The sequence below is a fragment of the Chaetodon trifascialis genome, chromosome 1, assembly GCF_039877785.1.
Source record: "Chaetodon trifascialis isolate fChaTrf1 chromosome 1, fChaTrf1.hap1, whole genome shotgun sequence".
Lineage (NCBI taxonomy): Eukaryota > Metazoa > Chordata > Actinopteri > Chaetodontiformes > Chaetodontidae > Chaetodon > Chaetodon trifascialis.
The window spans coordinates 20682777-20700363 of record NC_092056.1 but is presented as its reverse complement, the minus strand read 5'-3'; the positions used below and the strand labels follow the sequence as shown (position 1 = coordinate 20700363).

Sequence of the window (17587 nt, the reverse complement as noted above, 5' to 3'; positions counted from 1 at the left end):
TAGTCTTTTGCCTCATCTTAAGAGACATTTATTTAGTCTAGTCTAGATCCAGCAGATGGTTTCAGATTGTCAACAAAACCGCTCTCTTGGCTAACGCTGCCCAAGCAGAAACTGACTGGACCAAACGGTTGTCAATAGGTAACAAAACAATTCAGTACAGATAATATATCAGACATAAATGCAACTGCGTTTTGTTTATTTTTCAATGTTGAAATGTCCAGCTCACTGCTTATCTTTTCACTCTTTATTTTATGTATGTTTTATATATACTATTTGATAGGCTAATTTAAGGGCTAAGAGCTCTTTATCTAAAATATTTCTTTGTGTTATATGTTTAGGTTAAAAAAGAAGTATTCAATGTATCACAGTTGGATTTTCTAACACTCAAACATAAACAAAGATATTTGCCCCGAAATTCAGTTCTGCTCTTGTTTTTACTTTAATACGTTGTGTGGGAAAAAATGTGGATAGTGTCTGTTAGATAGCTTATAGCTAAAGGCACGCCTCAGTTCATCATGTTAACAGTGCAATTGTCACTGGTGTGTGAGTCACTTACACTGAATATTATTTTCATATATAGTTCACATAAAGGTAGTTCAGCTGTTTGCCATTTTTACCTGGATTAAAATGAGGCTTTGTGCTGGAGGTGTGAGATATGTCCAAAACTGCTAGAAACTCACTTTTTAATCAAATGCAGCAACCGCTAACTGTTAAAAATGGTTAAAATATTCGATCCTGACTAAAATCTAACCTTTGTCAAAAGTAACTCACGCTAAGCTCTAGTTAGTAACCATGACTCGATACTAGGGCTGTGACAAAATATTGTTGAATGATTCAGTATTTTGTGACACGAGAAGGCAATGATACACATCAGGAAGTGGAAAAGTCAAGTAAAAAACACGTAAACCGGTTCTCATTGGCTTTCTGTGTGAGCTGTGCAGATCAGAAATGAAACAGGGTACAGTGCTTTTTCAGGCTTTGCCTTTTGGCCACAAACAGCAAATGGACAAGTTCCCCGACTTATGTTTACTGGACGAGTAACAACTCTGTACGACAACTCAGACAAACTGATTTTCAGGCTTACCAGGAAGTCCACTGTCTCTAATGTTTCTGCAAACCCTTTCATGACTGTAATCGCAGAGTTGCAAAACACCATAAAGCATAAACTTTCACTTAAATTTGAATAGCTTGAGAAAGTGTGTCCTCTCAGTTTGAGGTCCTCAGAGCAAATCTGTTTATGTTCATCTCCATTCATTTCTTTTTGCTTTGTTTTCATTCATGCCATCTCTAAATAAAAATGTTAGCCCAACCAACTCCATACATTTGTTCTTTGTTTTTATACAGCCATACTAAATTAATTTTAATGCCTGAACCCTCTGTTTATGGAGATCAGGATGTTCAACCCCTTTACTGCGATGTTTTTGGTTTTTTTAATTTACCATTTTACGCTGTTGAAGAAAAAAAAAAAAAAAACACTGCTGGGCATCATGCTGTAGGTTTACATAGGCAAGGAAAACCATGTGTTAAGAGTTGAGTAACTTTATGCATAACAGCCGTCAACTCCAGACCCTTTGTCTTTGTAGCTTACAGCTAACTGTCATTGTGAAACAAGTGGCACTGAAACTGGCCGTATCAGACACTCGTTTGTGATGGTTTTGCTCGCTGCAGACAGTAGACTCTAAACTTGCTTTCATCTATACTATCAAACGGGCTAAGCTTGGTTGTACATACTAAATATAGAACATATTTCCCCTTCATTGTTTTTCAATCTAGTTTCATATATGAAAATAGCACAATCCATCTGTCGGTATGTTACTGTACAATGCGTATTTGGGCTTATCCTTTAAAGTATCACTTCACTATCAAGTGGCTGTGTCAGTGGTAGAAATAGGTATTGGTGAATTGGGGTTATGCAGGTCATGAGCAGTGGCCTCATTGGGTGTGAGAGGTGGTATGAGGCACGGGGGCAGAAGTGGCCTTTATGGGTGGCAGAGTTGTAGAACCAGAGCGGAGGTGTCTGGCTCTCTGCCCAGACATGCCATGTGGGGTTCAGATGGCAGGGTGGAATGGAAGGAGAGGGGGGCACACTGCTCTCTAGCTGCTGTTAAGGGGAACATGAACAGGATTTTTTGTTTACCCGCTCTCCTTGTTTAGATCTTTCTTTTTGTGTGTATTCCATATACATTGTTTTCTTGCTTTTTCTTCTGTCACAAACTGAAAGACGTTTTTGTGGTTGTCGGTTGCCTCCATATCAGCACAGAGCGTTGTAGACCCGCCACCAGGGCGACTGAGGCTTCTTTCCTTTTTCACTGCTTTCTCAGGATGTGAGGGAGACCACCAGTGACATCAGAGAGCCTGATCTGGGGCTAATGAAATCTCCAGATGCCAGCAGTCACCACAACCACTTAGTGACTAGTCAGGTTTGATTTTGTTCTGTTAATGTGCTGTGACGTTTCTTGTACCTGTGGGACTGTCTTTGTCGCGCTTAGATATGAGGATACGTCAAGGCACATTATCATAATGAAAGGATCAAACTGAGAGCAGCCAGCGGAGAAAGCAATTTTACCCTTATCTGTGTTGTTGTCATTGCTCTGCTGCTGTGAAGCAAGAGCATGATCCTCTCAGTCCTCGTCGTGGGAAAGACTGAAATTACATCGCTCTCATGGTGGACTATTTTGAGCTCCCAAAGAGAGTGGCAGAGGGCAGGCGGCAGGTTCTAGTGACTCGTTTGTACTTAGTGCAGGAGAACCCCTCTCGTCCCAGCACGTCTGCAGCCTTCAACTTTACTGCTCAAGCGCTTTGCGATCATAACGGGGAGAGGAGCGGAAGAATGCTGTGCGCTACATCGCCAGGTGAGTGTGTCGGCACTCCCAGCTCTAGCCAGGTGTGTCTTGTGTGCAGTCTAGACTTATATTGATGGGTGGGAGCCACCACTCAGACAAACAGCTGTCGTTAGTGTGTGGGCTGTCCTGAAGTCTGTCAAAAAACATATTAAACTTTCCTGAAAATGACAAGAGGTGTCAGATTTTTCAGCAACAGCATGTATGGCCAGTTTAGTCTAATGTTCAAATATGTCCAGCATTCAATTTTTCTGAATATTGTTCCACAGTAAGCACACTGCACTGGACTCTCACTTTTCTCCCACTTAGCTTGGGTCATTTTTTTTGTTTCTTTAAATATATTTATCATTTCAATCATTGAACCTGTTGATGTGTTATACATAAATAAATAGAAATATCATATTGATTTGTCCACAATACACTTGTAGCACATTGATATTTGTTGATATGGGCATAGTTATTTTAACAAACGTGACCACAAATTGAAAAAATGGTACATAGGAAATAAAACAAGTAGAGCAAAACATACAAAGAAAGTTTCAATCATTTTTTTAGGGAAGAACAGGGACAGTGAAGTTTTGACAGTTAGAGGAGCAATTGTCAACAGACTGTATAAATCGTATAGTTTCAGATGGAAGGCTTTGTGTGTCAGAAAAACAGAGTTTATGGACAGACATGTTCCACTATTTCTACGAAAACGTAAAAGACAGGCAGGTCAAAGATCAGACGGACATGCATGAGGTCCACATGTGTGGCTAGATCACCATGTGGGTGCCCCCTAACCCTACTGAACTGAAGGGGTCCCAGCACAGTGCGATGAATGAGATGTTTGTTTGCCGGGGCGAGGCATGAGTAACTATGTGTGGCATCTGTCTAGTTTAAATTTAGTGTAACTGAAGCTACCAATGGCTGCGCTGTATCAACATGTCAGAGGCTGCATTACACCGGAGAGAAAGCTGTTGGGACTCCTGCATCTGGTTTCATTATTTTCTTTCTCTCTTTGGTCCCCTTTTACTATGAGGCACAGCTTGCTACGCAGGGATTAGGGTGGTTTGAATCCCATTTTATTTTAGGCTAGCCCTCAAAGCCATATTTCAGTCAGGCTAATACTTGGTATTGGCACCTCTACCCCATGCAGTTTTTCATGCCCCAGTCCCGTTATGTGTCCAGTGATCAGGTGTGACATATTCTAAAGTGAGTTATGAAGAAACAGTGGTAGTTGTTGGCCGTGAACAATGATTGGAGGTTTTAGGTGGGATAAATAAGTAAATTAGATTTTCAAGGGGTTGATGGTGCACATTCCAGTGGGGGCCCATGTGCTTGAGTGGACCTGGCTTCAGGGGTCACAGTTGGAATGTGGGCCATGTGGACTTTGACAGCTGGGTGAAAAGGGCATTGCACACCAAGTGTGGATAGAGATTTTAACAATATGAACCACTGATCACTTTATGCACATTATGTGCAAAAGAGTAAAACATAAGTTGTTAAACATTGATGGACTGTGACAGAGATTTAACTAAGGCGTAGGTTTTTTGTGGACATATACCACTTTCATTTATGTTTTTGGACAGGAAATTGCTGTCTTCCTGTTTTTCCTTGATTATTTCCTGTTAGTTTTTTCTAATGTTTTTTGTTGACCTGATTATAGACAGGATAAAAAAAGTAACAGGACTGTCATGGGGTCTCTCCAAAACAGAGCAGAAGGACCCTTTACTTGAGGACGCCCCATTTGTTTTAACCCTTATCCTCATCATCCATTCATCTACTGTGCAAGCAGCACAGACGATGGAAAGAGGTTCCGCTGTTACAGGTTAAATTAATTTTGTGAAGATGGGTTAAGGCCTGAAGGTCGGGCTGGCAAGGTGTACATCAGCCTAAATTCACTTGTTTGTATAGCTATTATTGCTTTTTTATGCCTGGATATTCCAGGAACCTAATATATACAGTACAATAACCTGATTGGTTCTCAGCTTGATTGGATGTTATTGGTTGACACACTTGTGAATTTATCAGTGGTGTGTATATACTGTTGTCTCACTACGCTCTCCAGGACCCATAGTGTGTAAATGTCAACCCTTCTCTCTCCGTGTTTCTCTTTGCTCTGTATTTCTGTCTCACACTCTCTGTCTCTCTCTGTTTCTCTCACACATTTAGGCACACAAAGCTCTGGTTCCCTGTCCGTCCCTCTCTCTCTCTCTCTCTCTCTCTCTCTCTCTCTCTCTCTCTCTCTCTCTTGCTCACTCTCTCTCTCTCTCCCTGGGTGATTTTTTCAGGCACAGTCAGCCTTGACAGATTGTTTAAATGTCACCCCTGCTAGCAGTAGCCTCTGATGTTATCTGCTCTGGGTTATTGCAGGCCATCGTGCGGCTTGTGTTCACCTTGGAGGCCAATCTCCTAATGCACTATAGCTCTCCTGACCCACTGAAAACCAATACGTACATGAACCGTCAGATAGGTTTTGTGTTTACATGTACACTAGAAACCAGGTTACAGGGAGAAACCAAGTCAAGGGAGGAAATTGCAACAAGGTTACTTACATGCAACTGCACTTGAACTTAGACTGGCGTACTACAGTATGTGTGGCTAAGCCAGAAAGCCTTTTTGTTTTTCCTTAATTTGTGTATGTGTCTGAATTTGAGAAATAGTCTGCTGTTCAGCTTTGGAAACTGACGTGTAGATTTTTTTTCCTGGCTCAGTATAGTAGGATCCTATGAATTCATGAGTCAACTGTGAAAGGCAGAATATCGAGGAAAAAAAATGTGGATTCAATTTCTAAAAGTCAGGGTTTTCCCCTAATATTTTAAGCATTCTTTCACATTGCGTAAGCTGAATGAATAGAAGAATACTGTGCTGTTATTAGGGATTGGCGATGAAATTTATGTCATGGTATTTCATTTTTTTATTATTTTTTATCACAGTATTACAAAAATAAAAGGGATACTCCACTCAAAACATGATTGTGCCCCTTTTCACTTTGTGCCTTTTGTGCCTTTTCAAGGCAACACATCTTAGAAAGAAAAAAAAAGAAATGTAAAAATCTATACGTTTATTGGCTCCACATTAAAATGAACATGAGGTATAGGCCCCCCTGTGTTTTGGAAGGGGTAACCTGCCCCGTAATGTAGGTTTATTGTTGAATATAATGCGATTCATTCTCAGAGTTTAACAAAGGGTAACATGAGACGTCTGAATTGCATTTATTCAGCAGAAAACCCAAAGTATATTATGTAAGTACAATATTCAGTGTACCACGGGTTGTCTGTCAAGTTCATTTACATAAAGCAGCGACAGACACATACCGACGCTGCAGGGAGCAGAGGGGGCTTTCCTGTACCAACAAAACCAGATGATCTTGTATTGCACTGTGAAGTGTGGAGATAATGTTAACTCTGGCTATGCAAGGCCACACAAAAAGCAATGTGAAAAAACAGCTACCCACATCCAACATACTATTCTGCTTATTTAACTGGCTTCAAATGAGGCTTAATGTTCACACAATTTCTCTCGACTGTCTCTCAGTATTAAATACACCAACGCTGCTCCAGCCTGTGGCACCACAGTAGATGCTAATAGCTGCATTAGATGCAGAATGTGCTAACGCCAAATTCTACAAGCTAACCAGCAGTATAAACAGTAAAGCAACATAAAAAATGGCTAAACTTACAAAGTTCAAAGACTTCAAAGTTTGAAGTCGGTATTGATCCATCCTTGAGCTGCAGTTTTCAAACAAATCCTGCTTTGTATTGGCTAACCTCAGAGTTTTCCAGCTTTGTTTGTTATGGAGACATAATAATTGTAATAGACTGGGTCTTCACTTCCTTGGATGGTGGAAGGAGATGAAGACCTTTTGTGTTTATTCTCACAGCCAACAACAGAGAAATTGGCTTGTGTTGCTCGTAATGTTATCTTCCTCACACACTACCGGAATTGGTGTTAAAAAGAGGAAAACAGTAATTACTGGATGTAACTAACTTTAGTTCTGTGAGTATGTGCATAGGCCTCTACCTGCATGTTATTGCAGCTACAGTAAAGCACATTGTTTTTAGTATGCTAAAACCTTTATCATGGTAATAACAGTATTGCAAAATCCATGTCATGGCAGAGCGAGACATCTGTGACGGTGACGAAGTTGGTATTCTGCCCACTCCTAGCTGCTATGATTTGGTGTCACATGGTTACACACACACACACACACACACACACACACACACACACACACACACACACACACACACACACACTAGGGATTGTGCATCGACAATGTGTGTAGATGGAGTCAACTTTACTCGGGCTTCGGTGTCTAGACCCCTCAGCTGTGGAACTCCTGTACTGAAATGTCTTTCTCATCTTAAGGCATTTTCCTTTATCCTGTTTTGTACCCTTAGCTTATTTTTACCTGCTAATGTTCATTTTTACTGTGTAATAAACATGAACCTTCCCTGAGATCTTTTTTAGACGGCCAAATTAATGTACCCTAAAGGCAATTAGTGATGTGTTTGAAAGGGATCTTCGTGCGTTGGTGGATATTTAGTTCAGGTGGCTACTTGGCACTCTATGTTTATCCCATAATGTTATCTCGGCATGAGATTGTTAATTAGGAGCTTAATTTAGCTGCCGGCATATGTTAACATTGGCTTAGGCTGCCATTGTTAAGCCTCTGCTGGCTGGTGAGTCTGCTGTGACGGCAGAGAAAAGCTTTTTGATATAACCCTAACATAACATTACGGGATAAGACAATAACAAGGCTCCGTAGGTGTCAGATCAAACTGAGACCCCTACGCCAGGATTCTACTGCATATGTACGTCATGAAAGATCCAGCCTACCTGATTCTCCTCTACATCTGAATGTCTCTCTCGCTCACTCTCAGTGAGTTTTATATGTACACAGACCCAACCATCAACACATACAGGGATCACCGGTAGGTTTGGCACAGACCCAGTCAGAAAGGTTTAGAGGCACAGGTGTAGGCCAACCCTTACAATACGTGTGTGCATGTGCGTCACCGGCTCTGTGTTTAGAAATGTAGGCGACCAGCCAGCTTCAGATTTCTTGGAAAACCTAGGGGGAGGAATTAAATTTGCTTTTGGGAGCTCTGCCGGAAATTACTGCAAATGTCTGTATTGACCCAAATGTTATGTAAAATGTTTAATTGTTTAAAAAGGTTTTTAAGGCCTCTTGTGCTTGAAAAGAAGATTGCTTCTTTTTTCCAATATAAAACATGTTGAATTATTGTAGATGATTTAACGCATGAATCAAGGCATACGGTCTTCGACGATGTCATGATAAAACTTGTGTTTTAACTCAGTTTTTAGTGCCACAGTGCCCTGTTGTTATTTTAAATCAAAATGACCCCTAATGGGTTCCATACGGTGAAGTACACAGATTTTAAATGTGGAAAAAAGTGGCACTTTTGTGGGATTGGTAACCCATATCAATAGATACCCTTATTTAAGGTATTGGAATTTGTTTCAGCAAAGAAAATGTCGAATCGGGTGGATCCCCATCTCGGAGCATAAAGAAGATTGCGAGTTGTCGCGCAGCACGTGTCTCTCAGAGTTGATGTGGACTGATTTGTGGAAACAGAAGCTTATCTGTTCTGAGAAGAAGACAGCTGACGAATGTCGAAATGCTCAAGAAACATTGCTAGAAGCACTTCTTTTACAGACCATAGAATTAAAAAGTATCACATTTACTGTAAATAATAAAATAATAAATAAATAATTTAAATGTGTTAATTGATTATTTATCTGAAGTTTATGCCGTTTATCCCATGTAGCCTCATGTCGTGTTGGCACACTTGCTCTGGTCTGTTGGTCAGCAGTTCTTGAGGAGAGCTGAAAGAGGAGACTGGCCTGAACACAAAGCCTTCTGTACAGGGGATGTAAGCAGAGCCTGTTCTAATCAAGCTGCTTGCCCACCACAAAGGGAACCCTGGCTTAGGTTACCTTCTAGCTCCAGCACCACATGGTGTTGGGGCTAGCGAGTAACTTAAGACAGTAATATGTTTTGGGGTGTGCGCACATACACGTATGCACAATCACACACACAGGTACACTCACATATATACCCATACAGTATGTGCAGAAACACACAGGAAGGCACAGAGGCAACAACCACAGGCACAAACATACATTCATACCACCCACACGTTTACACCCGTACCTATGCACATGTATACACACCGAGAAGTAGACAGAAAGATTGAGTGTGCACCAGCAGGAGTCTGCTGCAGCAGGGAACTTGTCATCTTCTCTGGGAGAGACAAATCCTTCCCTCCCTCAGTAGTAAACTGGGCTTTCTCAGAATGTGGGCCTGTGTGTCACTGCAGGTCACAGGACCCTGACACACTTTGTGTGCAGTGAGAGTAGGAGGAGGGAGGAACAAAGTCTCTACGGATTATCCCCTAAGTGAGAATCCTCAGGCAGTGTGACAGTTAGCCAAAGGCCTGTTGAGCTTGTGTCAAGGAGCCAAAGTGGATGCCACCATCACCAGTGGGTTAGGCCGTTCCCTGTGGTCACCGTGAGAACACACCAGTCTTTGTGGTGTGTCACAAACATCCAACAATCAGTGCTTCCCTGAAACATCTCCTAGTGATGCAGAGCTATTATTAGCGTAGGTACAGCAAAGCCTCTTAGAGATCTTTATTTAACCGGATTGGCTGGCTGATGTATGGACACTTGAAGAGTGTGTGGCGCACTGACACTGGGCTTTCAGGAACAGAGCAGGGACTTTGCAACCCAAGGCCTTTCATATAGCAATGCTACCACTGCTTGCTCCTTTCGCCTCGTCTTGACTTGTCTCCTCTCCTCTCCTCTCCTCTCCTCTCCTCTCCTCTCCTCTCCTCTCCTCTCCTCTCCTCTCCTCTCCTCTCTGACCTCCTGTCCTAAGGTGACTGGTGTTTGGCTCTGACTGGGGGGTTTCCCACCGCCCTCCCCTTTCCTCACATAGGAGGGTTTTAGGTAGCAGGCTAATCTTATCTCAGGGCATGGAGAGGGCTGTGGGCCAGGTAACATGGTCGTCCCCTGTCTGACCCTCATCTGTGCAACACTGCCACTTCTCTTCTGGGTACGTTACGATGAGTAAAAATATGCAAAAGCTGAAAAATAAATGGACTTTTTGTGGCTTATTCCTTTTTTTTTACCATCACCAAATAAGCATGAGACAGAGGTCTGTCTAAATAATTTAGACAGAGTCTAAATAATATAGCCAAAAAAACAAGATTAAGTTGAACTCTATGTTAAATGAATGTCATACCATACATAATCTGTTATCTGAGGAGACCGAGAAGTTGACAGTCCAGAGACAAGTTACTGCTCCCATTACTATCACCAGGCCGACACAGAATCTAATACAAAGACTCCCACAACATAAAATGTTTGTAAGATTTATTGTATATTTTATGTCATTTTATTTTGAAAACGTTATTTGGGGCATTTGACATTAGTGTGCATAATTGGTCAATGGTAAAAATCCAAAAGCTTTTTAGGACATTTGAAACTGTCAAACTACGGTGTGAGGCTGAGGCAGAGCCTACATTTTCCTCATATCACACATGCCTGTGGCTTTGACAACATTGCCTGTTTTAATGTGTGTTTGCAGTGAATCTTAGAGATATCTCTGCTGTAAAAAGCACAATATAAATAAAGATACTTAATTCTTATATTCGTTCACCCACAACTGTGTGGACTTTAATGTTTGCTGTGCAACTGTGTTTTACTGTGTCTAATGAGGATGTCCTGTCTGTGCAATCAGTGCAATTCCTAATGTGTTTTTGTCATCAACTGTTTTGCTCATATTTGTCAAACACTGGAAATGACTCTAGACCTCTCAGCTGAGTGAGCACACACATGTTCATATAGAGCATATGGGGGCAGTACTGATACACACAGGCACATTTCTCTACCATTATGCTTGTGTTGTCTTAAAGCAAACGCGAGTGGTTGTCAAATGTACACGCAAGGTGAATCGCAACTTGTTGATAACCATAGCTTTTTTATTAGAATAAAAAATTACAATAATAAAGTAGCAAGCTGGACTCAATGAGTAGTTGGCTTTTTGGCCGACAGCTGGCGTTTATGGAAAGTTCTGACAGTGTCAGAAATTAACCATCAGTGCCCAGGGGTCAGCCCGCCTGCATTAGCTTCTAGTGACTGCAGACAGCTTACCTGATCCATCAGTTGAAGCTTTTCTGGTTTTGCTTTGTCTTCTTTGTGCATCTGTAATGAAGCTTTGGTCAGTTCATTCAGCACTCAGAGGCATCAGGTGTTATGCTGGACTTGAGGCTCTGCTTGAAGTTTAAATATGCTGTTGACCAAAGTATATTTATTTGGTCTGCCATTACTTGTGGAGTAACTGTAGAAGGCATGAAATGTGACATCTGTTTAATCTTTTAAAGGCAATGTTTGTTATTTACCATATTCAGTTGTAGTAGACAAAGTTACTTCAGTAGTATAAAAACACAGTGCTAGATTTAAAATACATTAAAGCGCAGGGCAAATTCCACTGTGACTTTCATTCAATTTGTGCTCACAATTTGCATCTAATTAGCACCTAATTTACTGAGGCAGCAGCTCATGACTCGGTCAGCACCTGCACTGCCCTGCCATGAAAGATCAAAGGTTCAACAGAGCTAAAATAATCTTGTCAGGTTGTGTTGTTTGCTAAGCAGCAACCCAGAAAATCGAACTGACAACTTCAGAAACTCTTAAAAAACATCGTTTTTGTCTAACGTGTAACACTTTTGTGTTCGATATGAATTCCTACCAATGCTGTCTGATTGTGGCAAGTTTTTCTTCAAGCACGTTTCATGTACCAGTGTTATTGTATGTGTCTTTGGTGTTGTATTACCCCTGAGGAGTTTTTCTGCCTGCCGGGTAGTTTGATTTGATTAGATCACCATGCACATTTGGGCATTAATATGATGATTCTAACAAAATAACCTTCACCATTGTCCTCACCGCAGTCATCTCTTCAGTGTAGACGACAGATATAGTATTGACATACTGCAGGGCAGGAATTATACCACAGGGTGTGGCTGTAATGCCCCTTCTACCACATGTCCACTTTGGCATCCTCTGTCTTGAACTGTTGTGACCTTAAAAGAAAGCTGTCATTTAAAACTACAAGTCGCAAAGCAAAAATATCTGATATCAACAGCAGATGAGATTACTCTGACTTTACAAACATTAGCAGCTAACAATTAATATAATATGATAAACACAAGCAGCTAAACACTATACTGTATAAGTATTAATACACGTGTGTTTTATATAAGCATATTGCTGCATGGTGTTGGGCTAACTATGAACATACATGCAGTTTAGAAGTTAGTGTGAGATCTGACTTGCCGCTTGTTTGCATAAGGCATTCAGTAACATTCAGTTTCCTGTGATCCTGATAGGTATGCACCCTGTGTTCAAATCCAGAAGGACCCAGTAAACTCACTGTCGTAGTCAGGGTACACACAATTTTTCCTTTCATGGTGTTACGTGATGAATTAATAGTCTTATGAGTCAGTGTTTAATTCAGTGTGTATCTGATTCAAAAACCAGCCTGTATTTTAGTGAGAAAATTTTCATTTTTGAGACAGTTCACCTCTCATTCCCATGGTTGTCTCTCCTATTCATTGAGTGTAGTTAGTTGTTTCTTTGACCAGAATAGTTTACAGTCTAGTAATGTGTGTTTGTGTGGCTGATCAGGCTAACTGCCAGCTACTGTTCTCAGTTTCTAACTCCAGTATGCACTAAATCCTTTGTTGTTTTTAAATTACTTTCCCGAACATGATGTGATTGATGGTACTATTAATGACTCCTGATGAGCATTCAGCATTCTCGTTGGTCTTTTTTAGCTTCCTTTTTCAAAGTAACATTAACATTTATTCACCCAGAAACAGCTAATCTTATGACAAGAGGAGACTTGCCTTGAGAAGTTTACTTATTAGTGTATTTAATGTTAAATGTGTAAAAAAAAAAAAAAGTGTTTTAAGTCATTTTTGTGACTGCCTTTATGAGCTAACATTCAAATGCTAATAGTTGTATGGGTGTTGAAACTTGTTCAGTTTCATCTTGATCACCCATAGCCCATTTATAGACGTTATTTTATCTTTAAAATATAACAATAGTTAATATAAGTTCTTCACATTAAAAAAAAAAATCTGACATTATTTTGTGGAAAAGTCAATCATTCAGGTTCCAGTTTTAATAAACTCAGCAGTGTTTTTCAGCACACTGAGTCCAAATTGTTGATTATGTACTGTTTTGTATTCATAATATGTAATAATCACTGGGTTTTGCCCTTGGTGCCCTACATTTTGGCTGTGATGCAGATAAATCTGTATTTGTGAAAGGCCAAAGTGGCCTTGCCCTAAAAATGATGCTGGTAGTATTGTCCTGACATATCACCTGCATGAGTCTTTGTCTTCATATTTTCCTCTTAATATCTGTCCTCCCCTTGGCTGTGTGGTGTTCAGCAACAGCAGTTCCTCAGACAAGTGAGTGGACAGGAAGGCAGACTGTCTCGACTGTTCTCCTCTTCCATGATCTGCATCTCCCTTCCTCTCTCCACCTCCACTTTTTTCTATGCTAATTAAGTCAAATCCTGCGGCGGACTGATGGTTCACACGTCTCATTCATTTAGAAAAGCATCTGAATGAGGACAGCATTTGAACATGCATACAACAACAGCGGAACATCTCACTTATTTCCTCCTGTGTTGTCTTCACACTATTTCATATTCCATTGGATTCTTGAGTGAGAGGATACAGAGTTTTTTCTTCTCCTCACAGACTTTCTTTTCTTCTCAGCTCAGTTGTCCTTTTCATGCTCCCCGTCAGTCAGTCAGATGCTGTCATCATAGAATCTACTGCGGGGTCTTGTGACAAGCAGGCAGGGCCAGCGCGAAGCCGAGCAGCTATAAATAAAGGGCTCGCTACTACCCTCTCTCATGCTGCTGTTGGATAGAGAGGATAGGAGGGCAGAAACCAAAAATCTTTTTGGTTGTACAGATTTATTTGAGGCTATCCTTAATGTCTAATTTGACAAAGCTGTCATCTGACAGGTCTGTGGTTATTACTTAAAGTCAGAGGAAACAAGAAAGGGAACTTAAGTGAACTTACTACCAAGTTATGGCCTATGTGCTTGACAGGTTAACAGAGATTATAGTTTTGTAAAAGCTAAGTTAGATACTTATTCAGTTTTACATTTCTTTAGGCAGCTTGGCACCTTTAAGGAAGTGTTGTGTAATCATGTCACAGCCTCATGCTGTACAGGCTACACTGTGGTTTTAGCTAAGCTAGGTGTTTTATGAATGCACACTGGCGTATAGTTTTGCCCTGGTCGGTTTGCAGTTTTCCGAAGGATATTAATCACTTCTTTTTTTTGTCTTTTCATTCCACACTAAAGGAGAAGTGGTAATCATCATAGCTAAAGGGTTAGGGTTAAAAAAGCCAAAGATAGGACATGACAGGAAGACAGATGTTACAGTTTTGGTGAGGTGAGTGGCACTGTAGGAAAGTAAACGATGAGCCGCAAAGTTGTGGTCTGTGCTATCCTTAATGCACCACACGTACGATGGTCACAAGTGAATATCAGCAGGAGAAGAAAATTCAGATACTTTTTAACAAATCGGACAAATTCTCAATTCCTAATGTGTTTTTAATCAGAAAATTTCTCAGTGTTTGAAATCAAAATTTCTCACGTGAATCATTGGGAGTTGTGGGGGGGGGGTTCCTCCCAGTGGGAGCAGCACAGCATATTCAGTGGAAGTTTATCAATAACCTCTAACAGAATAGTGCCAATGCGGACAATGGGCTTTTGTCTTTTTGTTTGTGTGTGGGTGTGTGGGTGTTTGTGTGTGTGTACTTACTGCCTGTGCCGGATGACCTTTGGTATAAATAGCCTGCCGGCGCTAGCTGTGATGACAGCCAGCAGCACGCACCGTTGTGTGAATTTGTTTCCTGAGTAGTGCTGTTCATCGGTTATCCCTCTTGGAACCATGCCTGTATGAGCGCCCGCTACCCAGCAACACTCTGGCCTCTAATTTCCTGAGACTAGGCTCAATTGCATACGCAAACTGTGGTGCAACCACACATGAATCTGTGACCAAAAACTTATAGGAAATTTTGGCAACCAGAGGCTCAAGCCTAGTCCGGGATATCACAAGTTGGAAGAACGTAGTATCAGCAGTTGGACCAATTACATCTTCTCCTCTTATCCCTTTTAAGGAAGAGAGTCCACGCCACTTCTCCGTTCTTTGAGTCCCAGAGCACAAATATACAGCGACTTAAACATGAAAATACAACACCTCAAATATACTTTCAGTCTCTTGGGCGACTTTGGGTTGGCAGTTTGACCTCATAATCATCATAAATCTGCCTAATTAAAGAGAAAACACATGCTCTAAAGCTGAAAATTATGTTCCTATGGATAATTAAAGGGTGTGTCAGATGCAAATGTGCCCACTAGTGCTTTTGTCTGCTAAAAAGCACTAGTACAAGCACAACCATGTATGTGTCACTACACTCTATCATGTTATCCCAAAAATGTACTTTGAGGAACACATCTAAGGTGTAGTCGTTAAACTTTCTTTAAACTTCTTGATTAGAGTTGCTTTGGATATTTGTATCAAGAGTACTTTTATTGTACCCCTTCATCAGCTCAATGAAGGCAAACTAAGAAACATTTAGAAAAAAAACAACAGTAATTGAAAATATTCTCCAGATTGCTTTTTATCTAATCTTTTCCATCTAATCCTTTTCCTCTCCTAGATCTGGAGCCTGATGACAGCACTTCATTCTACATCCTAAATGTGGGCCAGCCCCAGTCTATGGTCACCAACCACCAGTCTATTGGCCTGCCTCGTCATGGCATGCAGTCCCACTCCCAGGTCATCAGCACTTCTCCTCGCTTTCAGTCACACAAAATAGGATCTGAGCCTCCGAGCTATGAGGCACAAGACTCCAAGTACGGCACCTCCCCCCTGCTGCCCTCTGCTCCTGTGGAGGCACCAAAGGCCTTTGAATGCCCCAGCATCCAGATAACCTCTATCTCCCCAAGCTGCCAGCAGGAGATGGATGCCAATGAAGAGGATCTCAGGGCCAATGGCCCTGATGGGGACTACCATGGTGATAGACCCCTGTCCAGAGACCACCTGTATCTCCCCCTGGACCACTCATACCGGGACTCTTCACTCAGCCCCAGCCCATGCAGCAGCCTCTCCTCGAGGAGCTGGTTCTCTGATGCCTCATCCTGTGAATCATTCTCACACATCTATGATGATGTTGACTCAGAGCTAAATGAAGCAGCTGCCCGATTCACCCTGGGCCCACCGCTTTCTTCCCCAGGCTGTGCCTCCCCTCAAACCAGTGGTGGAGTCTTGGAGGAGCAGCCCCACTGGCAACACCGCCACCCTGCCTTTGTGCATCACTCCCACTCAATCAGCCTGTCCCCCCGACAGTCGCCCTGCCACTCGCCTCGCACCAGTGTCACTGATGAAAATTGGCTTAGCCCGCGGCCACCTTCTAGGCCCTCCTCACGTCCCACCTCACCCTGTGGGAAGAGACGCCACTCCAGCGCCGACATCTGCTACCCCGGCTCATTGTCTCCTCATCACTCACCCACACCCACGCCAGGACCTTCACCAAGGGGCAGCGTGACAGAGGACACCTGGGTTGGCAGTCCTTCTGCAGGCATGTCACCCTTCCAGTGCTGCCCATCTGAAGCTGACATCCCATCCAAGACAAGGAAGACTTCCCAGGACAGAACAGCTCTGCAAACTGGCAAAGGGGAGCTGGGGTTAGATGACCAGGGAAGTATGTCTCCTAGTCTAGATTCCCCTTCAGATGAGGCCCTGCACAGCCTGAAGAAGGATGGGCCTGGGGAACAGTTCCTATCAGTACCCTCTCACTTCTCATGGAATAAACCCAAGCCTGGTCATACACCGATATTCAGGTAAATTTGCAGAGGTTGAGGAGAACAAGCATAAACAAGCATAAAAAAGTGGATTTTACAAATAACATTTTTTTTAATCTCACAGATTCTGTCATCTAATCAAGCTAAAGCAAATGATTCATGCAGATGTAGACGACTCAGTTGGAGAGGAAGTGTTTGGAAAATTCAAACGTTTTTATCTTTTCAAATGTCAGTGAGGACTTTCACAACTTGTTGAAAGATCTTTCTGTTGCAATCCATTTGCACTATTCTACTTCCTGTTTGTATTTGAAAAAGACTTGGCAACAGTCATGACTGCAGTAATAGTGTGGAATAGATTCTTGACTTATTACGTCCTAAAAATGATCTTTTTTCACTTAGTTTGGTGATAACTGTCTCTTTGTCTGTATTTTGGTGAATTATTAATCATCCCTTGGCAAGACAGCGCATGTCGTTAGGTCAAGGCTAAACAAAAGACCTCAGTGGTGAATGTTTTAAGTGTGAGTGTAGTGAGCTGTCATAAAGATTTAGAACCCCTTTTGATCTAATGGAAAGGTATAAACATTGCAATGCAGTACATTAGTATCAAACAGCAAGTTAGATTATTCATAGGCCTGTTGATGGAACTCGGCAGATCAATGTTCAGTACCAGGGGAACTTTGAGCTTTCTATCAGCAGAATTAAATCTGATTTAGTTTAGTAGAGTAATACAAGTTTATTAGTGTGTGTAGGGAAACACAGAGACTAACACTGCACCAACTGCTCCAAACACACACATACACACACAGGCACAATCTCCACAGGAGTGATGGATGCAATCA

General features: G+C 41.7%; 1 protein-coding gene across 1 annotated transcript in view; it reads left to right on the top strand.

Annotated features, from left to right (window-relative positions):
• Positions 1–17587, top strand: part of nfatc3a (nuclear factor of activated T cells 3a) — a 63507-nt gene that overhangs the window by 4685 nt on the left and 41235 nt on the right. The window contains exon 2 of the mRNA XM_070975161.1: positions 15605–16787. Within this exon, the coding sequence (XP_070831262.1) occupies positions 15605–16787 (1183 nt within the window). The remainder of the gene's footprint in view (positions 1–15604; positions 16788–17587) is intronic.